This window comes from Phascolarctos cinereus, unplaced genomic scaffold (assembly GCF_003287225.1).
Source record: "Phascolarctos cinereus isolate Bilbo 61053 unplaced genomic scaffold, phaCin_HiC Scaffold_9;HRSCAF=440, whole genome shotgun sequence".
NCBI lineage: Eukaryota > Metazoa > Chordata > Mammalia > Diprotodontia > Phascolarctidae > Phascolarctos > Phascolarctos cinereus.
In genome coordinates, this window is record NW_027556402.1 from 6700887 (window position 1) to 6722463 (window position 21577).

The 21577-nt window shown below is 41.6% G+C and overlaps 1 protein-coding gene across 1 annotated transcript in view; it reads right to left on the reverse strand.

Annotated features, from left to right (window-relative positions):
- Positions 1 to 21577, reverse strand: part of PDE5A (phosphodiesterase 5A) — a 186248-nt gene that overhangs the window by 72744 nt on the left and 91927 nt on the right. Inside the window, 3 exon segments of the mRNA XM_021008285.2 lie at positions 533 to 708; positions 11710 to 11794; positions 13274 to 13382. Coding sequence (XP_020863944.1) covers positions 533 to 708; positions 11710 to 11794; positions 13274 to 13382 — 370 coding nt within the window.

Sequence of the window (21577 nt, forward strand, 5' to 3'; positions counted from 1 at the left end):
AGGCAGTGTGCCTCAGTGGAAAGAGGACTAGAGTGAGAACCAGAGGCTCTGCTCCTTACTCTTCCAGTGGCCTTGGCAAATCACCGCATTTACTGGGACTCAGTTTCCACCTTTGTAAATAAGGGATCAGAACCTAATGATCTCTAAAGCCTTTTCCAGTCCTAAGTCCAATGATCCTGAAGGATGAACTGAGGCTGACCTCTCTGGCCCACCCACCATAAGGATTGACTGAGGTCACACAAGAATCCATTATTAATGTATTAGTAGTGTTAGTACTGAAGGTGCAATGGCTAAAGGCTAGACCTTGGCCAAGTCATTTAACCTCTGCATGCCTCAGTGGGGGGTCATATCTCCTCAGTCCTAGAGGGTCTGCTACCTGCACCAGTAGAAGGGGTTCCCATGGAGGGAGTGCCCCTTGCTGACAAAATCATCAGCTCTTCAAATATTCTAAGTCCTAGCCGTGAAACCCTGAGGAAACCCAAGCAGACCACCCAGAGATGAGGCGAGGGAGCCCCACTGTTTGCAGGCTTACCTCCAGAGTTACCATCTGCTTGGCCATGGCCCTCTCCACTGCTTCATACATCTGGGTGTTCTGGATTCCCAGTCCACAAAAGATGACAAAAGCCTCCAGAAACTGCTCATCATTTCTGTTGAAAGGTTTGAATTTGCTGGAATTCTCTTCCATCTTATTAACGAGCTGGCAAACCCCTACGGAAGTCAGAGAAATTGGGCGAATGTTACTGTTAATATTCAGTCAGTGAATAAGAGGCAGCATTGAATAGTGGAGGGAGTGTTCGATTTGGCTTCAGGAAGATGGAGCCTTGCAAACTTCTCAGCTGCATGATGATGGGTGAGTCACTTAACCTTTCTGAGCTTCGTGAAGCCCTCAAAGATAATGGGTTGCACATGGGCTGCAATCTGAGCAGGTGGAGGGAGGGTTTGGTAAATTGGCTCCCTCCCACCTTCCCTCCACTCCCCATTGAGAAGGCAAGAAAAACAAGACCAATTACAAGTGTATATAGTGAAGTAAAACAAATTACTGCAAGAGAAGAGACAGAGAGACCGAAGCAGAGAAGAGAGGAGGGGAAGAGAAGAGAGAAGAAGGAAGGAAAGAAGGAAGAGAGGAGAGGGAAGGGAAAAGGGAGGACAGGAGAAGAGAAGAGACAGAAGCAGAGAAGAGAGGAGGGGAAGAGAAGAGGGAAGAAGGAAGAGAGGAGAGGGAAGGGAAAAGGGAGGACAGGAGAAGAGAAGAGAGAAAAGATGCCTCCATCTGCAGTCTGAGTCTTCCACCTCTCTGTCTAGCAGTGGAGAGTATGTTTCATCATGAGACCTTTGAAATTGTGGTTGGTCACTGTGTGGAACAGAATTCACAAGTCTTTCAAAGTTGTCTGTCTTTACAATATTGCTATTACTGTACAAATTGTTCTCCTGGCTCTATTCACTTCTCTCTGCATCAGCTCATACAAATCTTCCCAGGTTTCTTTGAAGCCATCTCCTTCATCATTTCTTACAGTACAATAGGATTCCATTACATTCATATGCCATTCCCTAGTTCAGCCATTCCACAACTGATGGGCACCCTTTGGTTTCCAATTCTTTGCCACCATGAAAGGAACTGCTATAAATATTTTTGTACATATGGGTCTGTTTCCTCTTTCTTTGATAAATGGAAGTAGTTTTCACCCGGGGAGTTCAAACACAGCCCAAGTCAGGCCCCTGATGCTCTAAAACAGGCTGTTAACTATTGTCGTTATCATGAAGTACTATATTTTTGCCTTATTAAGACTTGAAGTCTCTTAATGAGCAACTAAAGAACCCAGGGATATGCTATATAAAAATAAACAGAATCACAGCATAGAATGTAGAGCAGAACTGTTCTCACCTAGCCCTAAGTCACTGCTGTCTGGTCCTTTGGAAAATCCTAGAGTATACTTTTCTCCTTGATGTAGAAATGAATTCTAGACCACTAGTCTCCAAAGATAATTTGTCCTTTCAAGGCTAATTAAATTTTTGTCTATTTTCCAAGAGAACATTTCTGAAGTGTGTCAGAACAGGGGGACATGAAGTTCACCTTTCCCTACTTAGAGCCTTCATTAAACAGAAAATCACACACACCATAGGCCAGTGTGGCATTCTTCACGCAGCCAACCTCACCATTCCAAGCTAGACCTCAGAGTGCCACAGAAACATGCCAAGCACACGTGATTTTGGTTGTTACCAACATGTAACACTGAAGATAGGACAGCTAGGTGGTGCAGCGGATAGAGTGCTGGGCTGGAAGACTCAGTTTTGGGGAGTTCAAATCTGGCCTCAAACACTTACTAGCTGTGGTGACCTTGGGCAAGTCACTTAATCTTGTTTGCCTCAGTTTCCTCATGTGTAAAATGAGCTGAAGAAGGAAATGGCAAACCACTCTGGTATCTGTGCCAAGAAAAACCCAGAAGAGGTCACAAAGAGTTGGACAGGACTGAACAACAACAAGAAACATCGTTTAAGTGACAGCTTTAGTCTAGAAAGAAGGTCACAGGGCAAATACAGTCCACTGCAAAGAGAGAAGAATGCTTATCCATTCCTGGTTTAAATTTCCCAGGGATTAGGGGCTGTACAATAACCCAGAACAATGGAGAAATAATTCTCTCTTCTGAGAGAATTTTCTTATCTATGAAAAAAGAACATAAGACTCCAAGGGTCTCAAATGCAAGCCATCAAAGTCCTCAGGGCCTCAGTCGGCATCTTTACAATAACTATTATCCACCACCAGCTTTTTCCCATGAGCCCAGAAGGTCCGAGCTGGAGGGGACTCAAGAAGTCATCACGGCCAGCCGGTACATGAACACACCTCCCTTCAACATCAGTCCCAATAAAGGGTCATCCAGCTTTGACCTGAATTCCTTTAACACAGTCTATTCTGCTCTTCCAAGCAATCTTTCTCTCTTTTTTTCTGTCAGGGATACCTACGGACACCCTTCTTAGCAGATGTAAATACACAGGATAACAAAGGAAACCAATTGTATTGAATACATTGAAACAGAACTCAATGTTGTGATATCTCATGAATATTCCCTTTCTCTATAACTGTCTTGAAACTTAAGATGCCAAACCTGAAAACTATTGATTAGTGAAAAAACATTCAGTGTTTGGCCAGTAAAAAATTGAGAACTTGTGCATTTCCACCTTTTATTCCTTATTTTAAGTTGCTAGCAGGGAGAGGGGAGGTCAAAAAGAAGGGAGGGAGGGAGAAAATAAGAATTTATATAGTGCCTACTATATGCCGGGCACTATGTTAAGTACCCTTTGAAAGAAAACCCCAAATACTGTCTTTTTTGATCTTCACAACAATCCTGGGAGACTCCTGGGAGATTGATCCAGTTATAATCCCTATTTAAGGGAAAACTGTGGTAAATAGGGGTTAAGTGACTTGCCCAGGGTCACACAGTTAGTAAATTTCTGAGGCCAGATTTGAACTCAGATCTTCCTGAATCCAGGCTAAGCTGGCCCACTGTGCAACCACTGTCCTTACAAAACCTATCTAGTAAGACAGTGATAGAAACTCTGTCCTTTTACCTATGTCCTGTGTATAGCACACCACTATCCTCACCAAGAGAGAGAGAGAGAGAGAGAGAGAGAGAGAGAGAGAGAGAGAGAGAGAGAGAGAGAGAGAGATGATTTTGATGCTGTGCATAAAGCCACATACCCTAAGCTGGCTATCCTAAGGCTTAGAGCTTGAAGAAAGCTCATAGCACATGTAGAAAACCTCATCTTCCAGGTGATGAAAGAAAGGCCAAGAAAAGTTAAGTCACACAAATATGAAACAGCAGAGCTGGGATTTGAACCCAGGACTTATTGATGCAAATTCAATGATATTTTTAGTCCAGTACGCTGAATCCCCCAAGAAATGTACTAGATTTTATTTTGCTGCTAAATTTTGCCCATTGAGATGTTGAGAGAGCAGCTTTAGAGAAGCAGACAGCAAGGCCAAGCAATGCCCTAAAATCCGCCCTTAGTTCTTTTTGGTACCTGTTTCTTTTCCTCATTCTTTAGGTAATGGAAAATCCTCCAAATGCAATCCTTGTATTTTCTTGGTAATAAGGCATGATTAAAGAAAGAATATTCCTTATATAACTTTTTCTCAAAAGGATGCAGAATTATACATCAGTAACAAAATACAGGAAGCAATAATAGAAAGGATTCTCACTCAAAAGAACTACAAAGTGTATTAAAATCAGGGAATTATTTGGACCAAAGATACTCAGTGTCCTTACAGATATAACTACAAAATGAACCTGAAAGGAACAAAGAACACTGTAAATAACTGGAGGGATACTCCATGCTCATGGCTAGGTTGTATCAACAAAATAAAGAGGACAATACTATAAGACTTAACTTGCAGATTTAGAGCTACTCGAGTGAAGGTAGCAAAGGAATATTTAACAAATCCAGATAAAGTCATAACATAAAATTCGCTTGGAGGAATATAAGATCTGGAATATTAAAGCAAAAAAAGGTAATAAATGCGAGAATGAAAGGGGAATATTACATCTAGACTATAAAGTATAAAATAAAATAGTAATCACCAAAACTGTTTGTTATTGGTTAAAAAGGGGAAAAGAGTCAACTATTGGAGAAGACTAGACAGGAAAAATCAGAAATAATTGAACTCAACAACCCAGTGCTCAATAAAGCAAAAAATACACATTATTTATGAAAGAACTCCCTTTCTGACAAGAATCACTATGCAAACTGGTAGAAATGAGATTTAAACCAGCATCTTATACTATGTACCACAACACATCCAAAATGGATATGTGACTTGAACATAAAAGATCAGGCCATTAAAATATTGGAGGAGAAGCAGATGATAAAACTTTCACAACTACACTTAGGAAGTGAATTTTTAATCAAACAGGAAACAGAAGCAATTACTAAAGATAAAATATTTTTGATGACATGAAATTGAAAAGGTTTTGCCTGAATAAGAGGATATGAAGGGAAGTGGTCAACTGGGAAAACATCTTTGCGTCAAGTATGTCAAATAAAGATCTGATATTAGAGATATATAGACAACTGACAAAAATCCTTAAGACCGAAAACCACTTCCCAATAGATAAATGGTCCAAGGAGATGAATAAACATTTTGCAGAACAATTGCAAACTATTAAACCATATGAAAGAATGCTCCAGATCAATAACAGAAAGCGAAATGCAAATCAGTGCACGTCTGAGTTTTCAGCTCACACCTGCAAATTGGCAGAGGACAAACATTGAAATAGTTGTTGGAGAGACTGGACAAAGGCAGGCACAGGAACGCATTGTTGATGGAACTGTGAATTGGTCCAACCATTCTGGAAAATAGCAGTACTCTCTGAGCCAGAAATTCGATTGTTAGACTCATACCGCAGCATGGACAAGGTTAAAAAGAATGGCCTCATCTTTATCAAAATAATAAATAATCATCGCAGCAGTTTTTGCAGTAACAATGAACCAGAAGTAAAACAGACACCCAGGAAGAATGGCTAAACAAGTGGCTGAATGCAATGGAATGTTACTATGCTGTAAGAAATGATAAATGTGGTAATTATAGAGAAGCAATGGAAGAGCTAATGCCGATAAAGTGAGCAGAAACAGGAAAAAATATATACGATGACTACAAGAGGGGAAATGGAAAGAACAACAAGGCAGTTGACGCTGAATGCTGCAAAATCACAATGTCAAAAGCTCAGAGATCCCTTGCCATCCTCTCTCCCAATCCCTCAGTTTCTCCGCACATAGAGGAGTATGTAACATTGGCATGATGTCATACTTTTTCAATATGTTAGTTTTGCTGAACTTCTGGGTCCCCCTTCTCACTCTTGTTTATTGTTTAAGGGATGGCTCTCAGGGAGAGAGTGAAGGGAGATTAATACAGTAGGAAATATGGGTGATGCAAAAAAAAAGACATATGAATAAAACTTTATTGACTCACTGTGGTTTGGCTTAATCAAATTACTTTCTAATCACAGGAGTAAGAATGTTGCACTGGATAGAACACCAAAGTTAGAGGTAAGGGACTCAAGTTCCAAGCCTTCTTATTTGCTATCTCTGTTAGGTGGCTAGGGGGTGCCATAGTGCATAGAGTGCCATACTGGAAGTTAGGGAGACTTATCTTCCTGAGTTCAAATCTGGCCTCAGACACTTATTAGCTGTGTGACCTTGGGCAAGTCACATCACCCTGTTTGCCTCAGTTTCCTCATCTGTAAAATGATCTGGAGAAGGAAATGGCAAACCATTCTAGTATCTTTGCCAAGAAAACCCCAAATGGGGTTATAAACAGTCAGACGCAACTGAAAAAAAAATGACTAACCCAAATCCCTGTCACTTTGAAAATGTCATTTGATCTCCATGGACCTCAGATTCCTCATCTGTGAAATGAGTAGGGTGGACTAGAGCATTTCTCAGCATCTTTCCAGCTCTTAAATTCAACAATTCAACGTCATCACGAGGAATGAAACGTGATTCAGGGAATTCAGCATTCTTTAACCTAGCAGCTCCAGTAGAATTAGGCTATCCATCCCTCTTCCCCAGGGGCCACGCAGTGGCTCAAATGCCTCACATTACGCCTTAGAGGAGTGCCTGTCTTCCTCATAAAGCCTCTTTAATAAAGTTTACTCACATGTGTACTGAGTTCAGCAGGTTCAGCTATACCACTTAAGAGGAAGTGAAAAATCATAGAAAAGTCAGTTTTCTGGGTTGAACATTTAGAGAGGTCCAGAGCTTCAAAGTCACTGCCAGATATGACATTTCTGCTCTTTTTTTCCCCAAGAAGTCTTTTTTGGCTCATTGTAAGAGTGCTCAGAGCCTCTTTTGATGAATGTGATGATTCAGGGTCAGATGGGCAGAGATTTTCCAGGGCCAAGGGGATTCAGTTCTGTGGAATCTTCCATTTTAAGACAATGATAATAATAATTTGTTGTTAAAATATTCAGTTGCCTTAGGTTACCTCCAGCTCCAGAATTTTGTGACATCATTTGGCTTTTTTTCACTTTTAATTGCAATGAGGTCAGTTCCTTCTCCTGTTAAATAATTTTATAGAAGGACTCAATCCATTGGGTATTCATGCACTTTAGCCCATTATAGGAAATAAACAGAATGTGAATCTGACCAATGCTGAGAGGAAATTATAGCACAGTTTTTAAAGAGCTGGGCCTTTGGTCTCCCAAGAAGACACATGGTATTCACTAATAAATACTAAAAGTAAGAATATTTCATTTTCCCTTGGGTCCACTGGTCAAGGATGAAACCAGAAGCAATGGGGCTTTTAGAGAGGAAAGTGTCAGCTAGGGTAAAGATAAAGCTTCCTAACAATCAGGGAAAACTTCCTAATGTTGTGAAGCTGGATAGAATCGGCTGGAGGGAATCAGGTTGCTGAATGGTCCTAATTTCTTACCACAGGAGAATCAGTTGAAGGAAAGAGTTGTTTAACTAGGTGAAAATAATTCTTTCAAAGTAACTGAAGAGTAGTGTTATGTGGAAGAGAGATTAGCCTGGTTCTGCCTGGCTTCTGAAGGCAGACCGAACCAATGGGTGGAAGTTACCCTTGAAAAACCTTCCAAACTAACAGAGCTGTCCTTGAGTGCAATGGATTTCCTTAAGAGATCATGGATTCTCTATCCTTGGAGGTTAGCAAGGCATCGTATGGAATTGACATTTAATAAGTGATGGTTAAAGCTGCCATGGCCCATGGGGTCACGAAGAGTTGGACACGACTGAACCAAGTTATCAGAAGTAGGCAATTAACATTTGTATGGGATAAGAATGTATAAAATGGAATGCAAACATTCCTGAAGTATAATGGGAAAACGGGGCCAAGAACCCAGTTCTAACACAGAATTGAGGAATAATGGCAGCTGGTTTATAAGCTTCTTGTGCTCTGTCTTGGAGTAGGCAGCAAAGGGTCATGTAAAAGAGCATGAGATTCAGAGTCCGAGGACTTTGGTTTAATTAATATCTGGCTCTGCCATCTACTGTGTGTCCTTAGACAAGTTACCTCCCTTTTCTGGGCCTCAGTCACATTGGGTGATAGGACCTCTTGCTTCATCTATCCCAGCTCTAAATGTTCTGTTGCCATTGACCTGCTCCTCAGTTTAACTAAATTCCAGGTACAGCACTCAACTGCAAATTGGATTTATTCCTTACCAGTGAGCTACAGGCACAGCTAATTAAAGGGTCGATGTTCTCAGGTATTAACTGGGGAGTACCAGATTTTTGGGCCAGGCATCTTAGGAGGGAGTGAATGAGGACTAGAAAAATGTGGCTTCTATAGTGAACGGTCCTCACAGAGGTCATCAAGGAAGTGAGCCAATTCTAACTATTTTCTTTCATCTTCAAGTTTTGTAACTACAACATAGGGAAAAGTAGCATTTGGGAAATGGAGAAAAGAAGTTAAGGAAGGAGGGAAAGCAGAGCATGACACAAGCAGAAGAAGAGAATGTGAAACAGGACAGAGATTTCCTGCAGCACTCCGCATCTCAGCACCTAGCATAGTGCACACAGCAGGAACCTAATGCATTCTTATGGATTGATCAAGACAAGGGGAAGGCCAATTACAATTCCACTCAGGCGGAGCACTAATGAACCAACACGTGAGAACATGAACTAGCTAGCCTGATGGACGCCTTCACTATCATTCCGTAGAGTGCTATGCCTAGACTTAGGAAGATCTGTGATCAAATCTAGCCTCAGACACTTATTAACTGTGGGACCCACTTAACGGCTGTTTGCCTCAATTTCCTCAACTGTAAAATGGGGATAATAATAGCAACTACCTCTCTGGGTCATTATGAGGACAAAATGCGATATTTATAAAGCACTTTGTAAGTCTTAATGCTCTATATAAATGCCAGATTGATGTTGTTGTTATATCTGTCAGGAGTGAAAAGAACCAGGGGAAGAGAGAGAGGTACAGAAAACCCCAGTCACCCAGTGTTTCTGCCAGCAATTCCATGGAGACCCCATGTTACAATTCTATGCTAATGCCCACTTGGCACATGCCAAGAGGTACCAACAAGCAATGGGCAAAGTGCTGGATGTGGAATTAGGAAGATGTTTGACTCCTACGTCTGACATTTACTGTGTGGAAATAGAAAAGGCACTTAAACTGAAGCAGGTCTTACTTATTCACTAATTTGCAGAGGTTTCTCTCTCTGGGACTATATTCTTTCATGCAAGAGGCTTCCCTAAGTGAATTAGCATGGTATTCATATGGAATGAATGCCTTTAAAAATAATCCCAAACTTTGTTTTGGAAGACTGCCAACTATCAAATTAGAAGTATTAGTTTATATTCAGGGCAGCTAGGTGGCACAGCAGATAGAGTGCTGGGCCTGGAGTCAGGAAGACCCATCTTTTTGAGTTCAAATCTGGTTTCAGACACTTACTATTTGCGTGACCCTAGGCAAGTCACTTAACCCTGTTTGCCTCAGTTTCCTCATCAGTAAAATGAGCTGGAGAAGGAAATGGCAAATCACTCCAGCATCCTTGCCAAAAAAACAGCCAAATGGGGTCACAAAGAATCAGATATGACTGAAACTACTGAACAACAAAGTTTACATTCAAAGGACATTTTCATACTGCATTTTTTTTCCTTAAAAGAAGATTAAAAATCCCTAGTAATTTAATTCATGAAAACACACGAGAGCTGGAGAGGTAGTACAATTGTAGTAGATAGAGAGCTGGCTTTGTAACCAGGAATCTGGGTTTAGGTTCTTCCTCTGACAAGCACTGGGTGTATGATCCTGGATAAGTCACTTGACCTCCAGGTGCTCCAGCTAACCCTAACATTATAGACAGTGCTGCCCTGCAGAGGCAAGTGGAAAGTCCTCACCAGGGAAATTCTAGGTCTTGTCCCCTATCTCTCTCCCCACATGAAGATCATGCCATGAGGCTAATATACCCTTTAACTCCTTATTTTCACTGACTCTGAGTCCCTTTGCTTAAAAGAAAAGGCTTACAGAGAAGATGCCTATCAGTGTTCATGGAGGGCATTTCTTCATGTAGGAGAGTTCACCACACCAATGGAAAAAGCCTGTGAAAGACAGTACGACATCTTTCCGATGCTGAAAGAGCAGGATTGAGACTGTAGGAAACCCAACACATAGAATCAGTGGTTTAGAACTGGAAGCACTATCTAGTCCTACTCACTTTATAGAAGAGGAAACTGAGACACAAAGAGTATTAGGGACTTTCCAGTGTTACATAACTCACACTGGACTTGGTTTCTCTACTTGTTAAATGGGGTTTAGCTATGCTCATAATAGAAATGAGCTGTAGGGAGAACTCCTCTATTTGGTCCCAGAGGGCAAGAACTCAGAAAAACCGGTAGAAGTTACAGAGGAGGCTCTGACAAAATTACTATGGAAGAGAAAAAACGAGTGTTCCTAGGACAGTCATGAAATCTCTCTCTGTCTCTCTCTGTGATGCTCAGTCTGCCTCTGAAAGTGTTTTTTCACAAAAGGACTAATCCACAACCCATCTATACCTTAGTAGGTATCTTTTCAATTGTTTATACATTTTAAAATATATTTTCTTTTTATAAGACCTTCATTTCTGCATTTATTCCTACCCAATGAGCCATCACTCATAACCCAAAATAAGCGAAGAAAAAAAAATTCAGCAATTCTGGGAGGGAGACAGATCCTGGGGCAGAGACTGAGTTCTGGGGTGGGCAGGAGAGGAAATACAGAGTGCAGGTCGCATGGTCTGGAAACCTCTCAGCCTCCAAGCTTGGCCCTGAGGAAGAGACAAGAAAACGCATCTCCCTCCCTTCTCGGTGAAGGCTGGCAGACTGTAGGTGTAGAAGACTGGATCCCTGACAGGCTCAGTGACTGGGCCAGTTACTTCTGTGGAATTCTTTTTTTTTTTCCTCTTCTTATTTTGGGTTATATGTGATGGCTCACTGTGTAGGGATAAATACAGAAACAAGATTATGTGAAAAAAACTGGTTACTACCTGACTTTCCAGCCATCTCCTCCTCTCTGTCTCTCTGTCTCTGTATCTCTCTTTCTGTCTCTTTCTCTCTCTCTCTCTCTGTATCTCTCTCTCTGGGTCTGTCTGTCTGTCTCTCCCCCCACCCCCAACTCTAGGTCCCCTTTCTTTCTCTATTAGAATGTAAGCTCCCTGAGGGCAAAGACTGTCTTATTTATTTGTTTGTTGATTTTTACATAGTTAGCACCTAAATGCTTATTCATTCATGAGAGTAGGGATTTGAACCTAGATTTTTGGACACTCTGCCCCATGCTCTATCCACTATGCAGCACTGCTTGTAACATCACGGACACTGAGCGCAGGCATGCCACACCAGCTCTGGTGGGACACACTAAGACGCAGGAAAGCAGCTTTTCCTGGCACCAGCACCTCACTAGTTCAAGGAGCCATGTGAGATTTGGGAGATGGGACCGCTCCTCCTCCCATGAACCAACCCTGAGTGGATGTGGCTGAAAAACTCCCTGCTGGGAGACCAGCATGGTGAGGAAGGAACGTCTCTGAAGTCAGCTAAGCTCATTCTCAGCCAGGCACCCAGATGGGAGTCACAGGCCTGCCTCGGGAGGATCTGCTTGGGTCAATACTTGGCCTGATTGGGGAGGGGGGTCAGTGGAGTCTGACATGGATCAGAACAAGCAAGATTTGGGGATTTACGCTGTAAGGGAAGGACCAAAGGGAAAACAAAAGCCATTACCTATCACTTTGTTCTTCTTTCCATTTTTTATAGGTGTGCAAAGCAAACTTCTAATGGGCTGGTGAAAGCTGTCTGTGTTTTCACTCTATTGAAAAAACACACATACACATACACATACACAGACAAGATGGCAATAGACCAGAGAAATCAAGTCAATGATTAGTGTCTGTAAAAGTGATTATGTCCCCCAATATTTTCCTGTTATCACCTAGGGCTCTCATCAGGACATAATATACAAATGACTGAAGGGCCCACTGATAAATATGTGCTGAGAAATCATATCACGCTGAGCTTCTATAGCAGAATGAATATCTGCTGGTCCATTTCATTGCTGCATTTTAAACCAGTTCTGAGTAATTAATTGTTAATAGCACCTACCCACGTGCACTATTTACTACTGGCTTAGCCCCACGAGTGGTGCTTGGAGACATTATACACTGCCAGAGAGAGAAGGAAGCCCAGGGAGGCCTGCATTCCACTATCTGGCCACACCACAGGGGTGGTTTAAGGTTTCCTTAGCATTCACCTAGTTTACAGATGACATAGCTGACCTAGACCACTGTGGTTGCCCTGGCTTGATAAAGCAGCAGTCAGCCCACTTCCATTCTCAATGGAACAAATATCTGTGGCTCCTAGGTGGTGGATCGTGGGAGTCCCCATGCTCTGCTGGGGTGTATTCTTGCTGTGGGGTCTAATAACACATGTAATGAACTCAGTCTTTAAAGGTAGTGAAGATACGCACAAATATACCAAAAGCAGAACTGCTAGTGTGGGGCCAAGGTGAGAAGAATATCAGACAAATAATTTTGTGAACTAACAGTTTGAGGCCTGGTGTGGAAATCTGGATAGGGACAGCTCATAGACAGCAGTGGGCCTAGAGACAGGAAGATGAGTTCCAATCCAGCTTCAGACAATTACTAGCTGTGTGATCATAGGTAAGTTGCTTCACTGTCTGGCTCAGTTTCCTCAAGCTGCATAGAATGCAACAACAGGGATAATAATAAGTACCTAACTCACAGGGCTGTTGTAATGGTCAACTGTAAAATGCCTAGCACAGTACCTCGCAGGTGCTTAATAAATGCTTCCTTCTTTCTTCTTCTGAATGTTTTTCTCACATTCCCCCTTATTTCTATTTCCTTTAGTGCCAAAAGCTAAACTAAGGTGAGATTGGCACTGGGCACACTTTTTTTTTTGTGAGGCAATCGGGGTCAAGTGACTTGCCAAGGGTCACACAGCTAGTAAGCGTCAAGTATATGAGGCCAGGTTTGAACTCAGGTCCTCCTGACTTCAAGGCTGGAGCTCAATCCACTGCGCCATCTAGCTGCCCTTTGGACAAATTCTTAAAAAGTACAAATCCTAGGGTTGGAGGATACCGTAAAATCAGCTGACAGGTTCTAGGCAGGGAAGCATTCCCCTCCTAGCTTGGGGCAGGGAATCCACTGACCACATGTCTCACCCTAGAATCTTTCCATGGCAGCCAATTCGATACAACAATACACACAGAAATATGGGCTATGTAGGAAACAATCTCATCTCACTTCAAGACTAAATTCCATTTACTTACTGTCCAGGGAAATCTCTTGTCCTTATAGACATCGGGGATATTAAGAGGTTCCATGGTGTCTCTGACATAGCGAGCATACATGTAATTGATTTTATTCATGTCTCCATCCCTACTAAAAGACAAAAATTGTCCTTTACCATGATGAAATGTTAGAAAAATAAAGTTAAACCACTGTCAATTGAAGGCTAAGAAGAATATGAAAGAATGCGCCAAGACAATAATAATGATGATAATAATAATAATAATAATAATAATAATAATAATGATGATGATGATGATGATGATGATGATGATGATGATGATGATGATAATACACATGAAAGCACCCCTGAGCTCTGCCCTCACACCTAGCAAATGGACCAAGACAACAAAGAGTGGAAATAATCAATGCTGGAGGGGCTGTGGGAAGATGGACACCCTGAGGCACTGCATGGGAAGCTGTAAGTTGGTTTAACCAAATGACTAAAATGTCTAGATCCTTTGACTCAGTGAACCTTGTTCAAGGAATATACCTCAAGGAGGTCAGGTATCTAAAGAAAAGCCTCATTCTTTGACATTTCTGCTGTATTTAACCCTGTTGACCACCCTCCTAGATAGTCTCTCTGGGTTTTCATGAACCTAATCTCTTCTGGTTCACCTACTACCTGTCAGACATCTCCTTATCAGTCAGCCTTCTTCACTGGTTCATCATCCCACATACCCTACACTCTATCTTGATAACTTGGTCAGCTCATATGGGTTTAGCTGTCATCTCTATGCAAAAAGATTGAAATATCCAGCCCAGAGTCTTCCCCTTGAACTTTGGTCCAGTATCACCAATTGCCTATCTGACATTTCAAACTGGATGCCTCCAAAGGCATTTGAACTCAACAGATCTAGAATGGAACTCATTATCTTGCCCCACAAACTCTCCCCTTTTCTGACCTCCCTTATTTCTGTCCAAAGCACTTCTATCCTCCCAATTCCCCAGGTCCCTAACTTCATTATTACCCCAAATACCCCACTCTCCCTCGCCCCACATACCCTACCCATTGCCAAATCCAGCTGTTTCTACCTTCCCAAGAAATATCTCTCCAACATCTGTCTGCTTCTCTCCATTCACGCAACTGTCATCACTGTTTGGGTCCTCATTGCTTTTTGCGTAGAGTATTTCAGTGGTCTCCTAATGGGTCTCCCTGCCTCCAGTCTATCACCACTCTAGAACAACTTCCACACAGCAATTTTCCTTCAGTGAAGATCTCACCGTGTAACTCCCCTACTCATTAAGCTTCACTAGCCTCCTATTGCCCCTAGGATAAAATATAAACTCTTCTGTTTAGCTTGTAAAGTCCTTTGTAACTTGGACTCAATCTCAATGGACATTATCCTCCATCCTACACTACATGACCTCATGCCTTAGTACTGGCTATCCCATGTGTCTAGAATGCACTCCCTCTTGACTTCTGCCTCACAAAGTGCTTTTCTTCCTTGAAGAGGCAGCTAAGGTATCCGCTCCTGCAGGAATCCTTTCCTGATCCCCACCCTCCCAAACTTCCATGTATTTAACTAATTTGTATATATTTGTATTGATTCACTTTACACTTCTGCTGTATGTACATACATATGTAATGCATTATCTATCTATCTATCTATCTATCTATCTTTCTATCTATCTATCTATCTATCTTATCTATCTATCTTATCTATCTATCTAATCTATCTATCTAATCTATCTATCTTATCTATCTTATCTATCCATCTATCTTATCTATCTATCTAATCTATCTATGTATCTATCTATCTAATCTATCTATCTATCTATCTATCTATGTATCTATGTATCTATCTTTCTATGTATCTATCTATGTATCTATCTATGTATCTATCTATCATCTATCTTATCTATCTATCTTATCTATCTTATCTATCTATCTATCTATCTATGTATCTATCTATGTATCTATCTATCTATCTATCTATCTATCTATCTATCTATCTATCTATCTATCTATCTATCTATCTATGTATCTATCTATCTATATCTATCTATCTATCTATCTATCTATCTATCTATCTATCTATCTATCTATCTATCTATCTATCTATCTATCTATGTATCTATCTATCTATCTATCTATCTATCTATCTATCTATCTATCTATCTATCTTATCTATCTATCTATCTATCTATCTATCTATCTATCTATCTATCTATCTATCTATCTATCTATCTATCTGTCTGTCTGTCTATCCGTCCATCCATCCACTTATCTATCCATTCATCCATCCATCCATCCATCCATCTATCTATCTATCTATCTATGTATCTATCTATCTATGTATCTATCTATCTATCTATCTATCTAATCTATCTATCTATCTATCTAATCTATCTATCTATCTAATCTATCTTATCTGTCTTATCTATCTGTCTATCTAATTCTTTTTCTGCCATTAGAACGTAAGTTACTTGGGAGAGGGAGTGGTTTCATTCTTTGTCCTTGTATCCCTCGCATCCCTGGGGTCTCTTGGCACGCAGTAGGTACTTAAATCACGACTTGTTGATTGATTGGCACATACCAATCTACCTCAAGCAGCACTTTTGTGGCAGCAAGGAACTGCATACAATACTGATACCCCCAGACTGGGGAATGGCTAAAGAAACTGCATTACACAAAAGTAACGGATCACAACTGGGATGTAAGAGACAGTGAAGAGGAAGCATGGGAAGTTTTATATGAACTGATGCAAAATGCAGTAAGTGCACCTAGGGAAACAACATGTGGAATGACAACAGTGTAAATGGAAACATTAAAAAACAGCAACAACTAGGCAACCCAAACCAAATTATAATGAATAAACTTGGCCCCAAAGAAGGGATATGAGAAGCAGTTCCCCACTCCCCAGCCATTTTTCAGAGGGTGTGGAAAACCATCTCTAATGTCAGATTTGTTCAATGAGGTGGTTTTGTTGAACCGTATTTTTTTCTTCTATTTTTTGTTCTTTGTTATAGATGATGAGCGCTCTCTAGGATGGGGCAGAGGAAGGGGTATATAGGAAATATATTGGGAAGACAAAAAACACTAATAAAAATGTATTTTAAGAAATTAAACCATTGTCTTGGCCCTGGAAAAGTCATATATCAGTGAGTTGGTAGACTGCATACACATTCAGAATAACTGCACTCTTAATGATGTCTTATAAATTTGGAAAGTACCATATCTTATGCATCCTGGTAAAGTCAAAAATATCTTAAAATATCATGAATGATTTCACAATCACAATTATAGGCTAGTTCAGGATCACAGATTTAGAGCAGGAAGGAACTTTAGAGGTCATGTAATCCAGCTCCTGCATTTTCAAGATAAGGAAACTGAGGCCCAGAGAGGTTAAGTGATTGCCCAAAGACACTCAGAATATAAGTGGCAGAGCCAGGATCTGAAGCCATGTCCTCTGGGTACAGAATGCTGGAGAGAATTCTGCATTCTTGCTGGGAGTGCCAAGTTCCCTTCCATTCCTTTTTACACACACACACACACACACACACACACACACACACACACACAATCTTTATGGATGAGTTTTCTTTTTATGTGTGCTGATGGGTGTGCTGGAAGCACTAGCTATGGAACCAGACGACCTGGACCCATAGGATCACAAGTCCTAGGTTAAGAACTGGTAGGACCCTTAGATCAGCAGTATGTGAACCAAGAATTGCCAGAAGAACCCTTAGGGGCCATGATTCTAGGCCCTTTCTTTTATAGTTGAAGAAAATAGGGCCTAGAAGCTAAAGGGGATGAGAACTCATTCTTGACTCCAAGTTTGGTGTCCTATGTACTATTCTACTTAGCTTCTCCAAGACTTACTAGCTGTGTGATCTTGGACCACTTAGTTCCTCTGGGCCTCAGTTTCCCCAACTGTAAAATGAGGGGGTTGAACTAGAGGATGCCTAAGGTCCCTCCTTGTTCTAGACTTCACATTTCATGACCGTTCTTTAATCAGATACAAGAATGACCAAGGGCCATTCCTCAGATTACGTGCTCAACCTACGTAGCTTGATTCTCTGAATTCTAAAAAACAGAAATCAGTTTTCTACATGAAGACTGGGGAAAATCAGAGAGCAGAGCTAGAAGCATTTTACCAGTACTGAAGCTCTTCCCTTCTTCAGTAAGGTCTACTTGTGTCCCTTTACTTCCTTGGCTTTCTTTTTCTCTCTCTGACTTCAATTTTTGCCTCTGCTTTTGAGGCAGCTAAGTGGCTCAGGGGATAGAGCATCAGGCCCGGAGTTAAGAAGACCTGAATTCAAAAATCTGGCCCCAGACATTACTAGTTGTGTGACCCTTGGCAAGTCACTTCACCTTCTTTGCCTCAGTTTCCTCATCTGTAAAATGAACTGAAGAAGGAAATGGTCAGTCTCTGCCAAGAAAACCCCAAGTGGTGGCACAAAAAGTCAGACACAACTGAACAACAGCTGGGATATATTGCTTTGAAATTTTTAAAAATTAATTTAGCTTTCATCTTAAGCTCAGATTAAAAAATCTTTAATGTCTCAATCTTTTTCATTGCTTTATTCTTAATCTGTTGTCAGCAAATTCTTCATCCCATAATCTGATGTCAGCCAACTCTTAAGCATGAGGGCTTTAGTCTAAAGGGGAACAGAATGGGATGCAGGCCTTCTGGACAGAAAGATCCAATGTTCCCTGGTGATGGCCAGAGTTGAAGTGAGGAGGGGGACTGGCCCAGATCTGGATCTGCTCATGGAAAGTTACTCAGACTTTACAAACATGACTGGGAAAGAGAAGGGGCAGCTGTGATGGTTAAACCTTGGGAATGCTGACTCTCGAGGCATGAGAACGAGTGGGAGGGAAATTTAAAAGTAAATAAATATATTTCCACATACCTATAGTTGGCCAACAACTTGCAATACTCAATCTGCTTCTACCTCTGTTTCCAAACTCTGGCCAGGGGTCATTTGTGTATCTTCCCCTCTGTTCTCCCTGGATCTTTCAGTGGACACATGTTGGCCCAAGTCTGCTTGAGTTCATCAAGAATCTATTATATAGGGGCAGCTAGGTGGCACAGTAGATAAAGAACTGGCCCTGAAGTCAGGAGGACCTGAGTTCAAATCCCACCCCAGACACATAACACTTACTAGCTGTGTGACCCTGGGCAAGTCACTTAACCCCACTGCCTAGCCAAAAAACCCCAAAACAAAACAAAAAAACAAAAAAAGAATCTATTTTGTGCCCAATATGATAAGATAGTGAGAGATCATGGTGAACCACATAAGAAAAATATCTTACTAATTAGACATCATGAGGTAATGTGGCATCATGGTAAGAATACTGGATTAGAAGTCAAGAAACCTGGGCTCTAGTCATTCGGACAATTTGCAGCCAAGTGAGTTTGGGCTGCAAACTCACCCACAGTCTGAACCACAGTTTATTCACCTGTAAAATGGGGGCAAGATCTACTTGGACTCTTTCCTGGGGTTGTGGTGACCATGAAGGAACATAATTCATGGAATCAGAGAGCAGAAACAGACCCCAGAGATCAACCGGTACAAGCCTTGAGCTGAAATCTCTTCCACAGGGCCACTGACAAGAAGCAATCTAGCATTCTCTTGAAGACCACCAGCAATGATGAACTCACTACCTGAACAAAGCCAGCCCACTACATTTAAGACAAATCTCTAATTCATTTTTCTGTTAAATTATTTCCAGGTCTATGAAGCATTCCTTCTAACAAAAATACTAACAAAGCCAAGTGAAGTAACAACCACATCTAACAGTGAATGCAACATCTCATACCCATGGTCAGCCACTTCTCTAACAAAAACAGTAAAGAAAATGTCCTCATTGCTTCTCTGGGGCCAATATTGCTCCTTATAATTACACATTTTGGGACTGTATTTTATAGTCAACAGGATCACATATTTAGAGATGGAAGGACTGTAGAGGCCAGATCAAGTCAGATTACATTGAGTGTAACCCTTTAATTTTACACATGAGGAAACTGAGGCACAGAACAGTTAAATGACTTGCTCAAAGGTACACAGCTACTAAGTGCATGATTTGAATAAGAGAATTTATTAGGTGGCATAAAAGGATTGCCTTGCTGCAGTGAGAGCCCAGTTGAAATTAGATAACCTAAATTTGTAGTGGATCCAGTTAGCAGAGTTGAATGACATCCTCCAGCTCTGTTTAGCAGCTCATGAGTAGGAATGGAGTAGGTGGGCCATAGGGGTAATCCAGGGTTGGGGTTTAGTAAGGCATGATTGACCTCAGGACATAGGAGAAAGAGTTTGGGATACTAAGGGAGGGGAGGAGAGCACAGCCAAAGCAAGAGTGATGGCTTGGGGAAGTTCTGATGGATAGAGAGACTGCAGGCCATCATGGAGAAGAAGAATAGGTTTAGGAAGAGTAACATGCAGGAAAAGGACAGAAGGGTAGGTTCTGATCAGATAAAGACATTGCCAAGTCCTTGAACACTGAAGTGGGACATTTCTGAGTGGCGAAAAGATCAAGTGTATGGATGTCTCTGTCTAGAGCTGAGGTGAGGTGAAGAGGTAGATAACAGGAGCAGAATAAATTGAAGAAGTCTTTGAGGAAACATCAGGTAGTGAAGTCTATGAACATGAAGTCAAGAACTGGGGTAGAGATGGAGACAGGACCAGAATTCACTGAGACAGGAGGGCGAATGTCTTATGGGTCAGCAGATGATGACCACTAGGATCCAGGGAGGGTGAGCTGCATAAAGGAAGTTTCAAAAGAGGAGAGGCAGCTGAATGGTATAGTGTATAGAGTGCTGGACTGAGTCAAAAGACCCAAGTTCAAATTCTGCCTCACAATCTACTAGCTGCATGATTGGGCAAGTCAATCAACTCTCTGTCTAGTTTCCTGTAAAATCTGTAAAATGGGAATACTAGAACCTACCTCACAGGGTTACTATGAGGATCAAACTTTGAATGTATGTATGTATGTGCATATATTATCTATAGATGTTATCATTATTATTAGGTATTATTCCTGAGTGATGATGATAATAATAGCTACCATTTATATAGAGCCTACTATGTATCAGGCAACTGTGCTAAACATGCTACAAGTATTATCTTATTTGAGCCTCATGACAACCCTGCGAAGAAAGGTGGTATTGTTATCCTCATTTTACAGATGAGGAAACTGAGGCAAACAGGGATGAAATGACTTGCCCAAGGTCACACAGCTAGTAAATGTATGAGGCTAAATGTGAATTCAAGTCTTCCTGTCTCTAGGCCCAGTATTCTAATTACTGAGCCACCTGGCTAAGATGGTGGTAGAGCAGAATCTGAAAGTGTCCATGGGATACAAGAAGAATTCAGACTCCCCCACTGAGACCAGGAAGCTGAGAAGTAGGAGAGAAAATATAATTAGCCTAGGAAAAGTGAACTGGGGCATTGGTGTCCTGTGACGATGCCACAAGAGTCAGAAGATGGCAGAAGCCGGAAGCAAAGAAGCTGGTTAATTATAGACTGAGTGTCAGAGGGCACAGTAGAAGAGACACAAAGATCATTCAGTGGAGAGGTGGGGTTGAGGTGCAAAGGAATGACAGAATGGATAGTGGAGCTGGGAAGGGTGCCGTGATCTTCAACTGGGGGCTCTCACTTCAATGAGGAGAGTTGGAAGGGACGGGGGTATTCTAAGTATTAAAGAAGGAATCCAGGCAGGGGATCAGTGAATGGAAGGACCACCAGGGATGAAGATGGATGATTAGAAGGTTTAAGGTCTCCCCTCAGCCCAAGACCTTGAGCTCTCAGGCCAGCTCTCAAAATTTTCCAAACCTGTAACAAGTGGTTTTCCTGTGTCTCAGGGATATCCAGAAGATTGGCTTCACAGCACAATATGAGCAAAGCCTGGTGGGATTGTGTCCTGGGAGGCATACTGCAAAGGTTTGAGGGAGGGGAGAGGAATGGAAGGAAATGAGCATAAACAGCTTTTTATAGAAGTCTGGCTGACAAATGGAAGAGAACTATGGGACGATGAAAGTTGGAGGTGATGGTAGGGTCTAGGGAGGGATTTTTTTGTAGATGGAGGAAGCTCAGCATGTTTGAAGACACTGGGTAAGGAACCAATAGAGATTAGATTAGAGAGAAGGAGATGTTTAAAGGGAAGATCTACTGGAAAAGCCAAGAAGGAATGGGATCAAGGGCACAAGGAGAGGGCACTGATCTTGGCAAGAAGGACCACCCCGCTCTCAGAGATAGACGGAAGAGAGGGGAGAGTGGATGGTGATAACAAGGTGATATGAGATGGAGAAAGGGAGAAGGGGCCATAGACTCTGGCC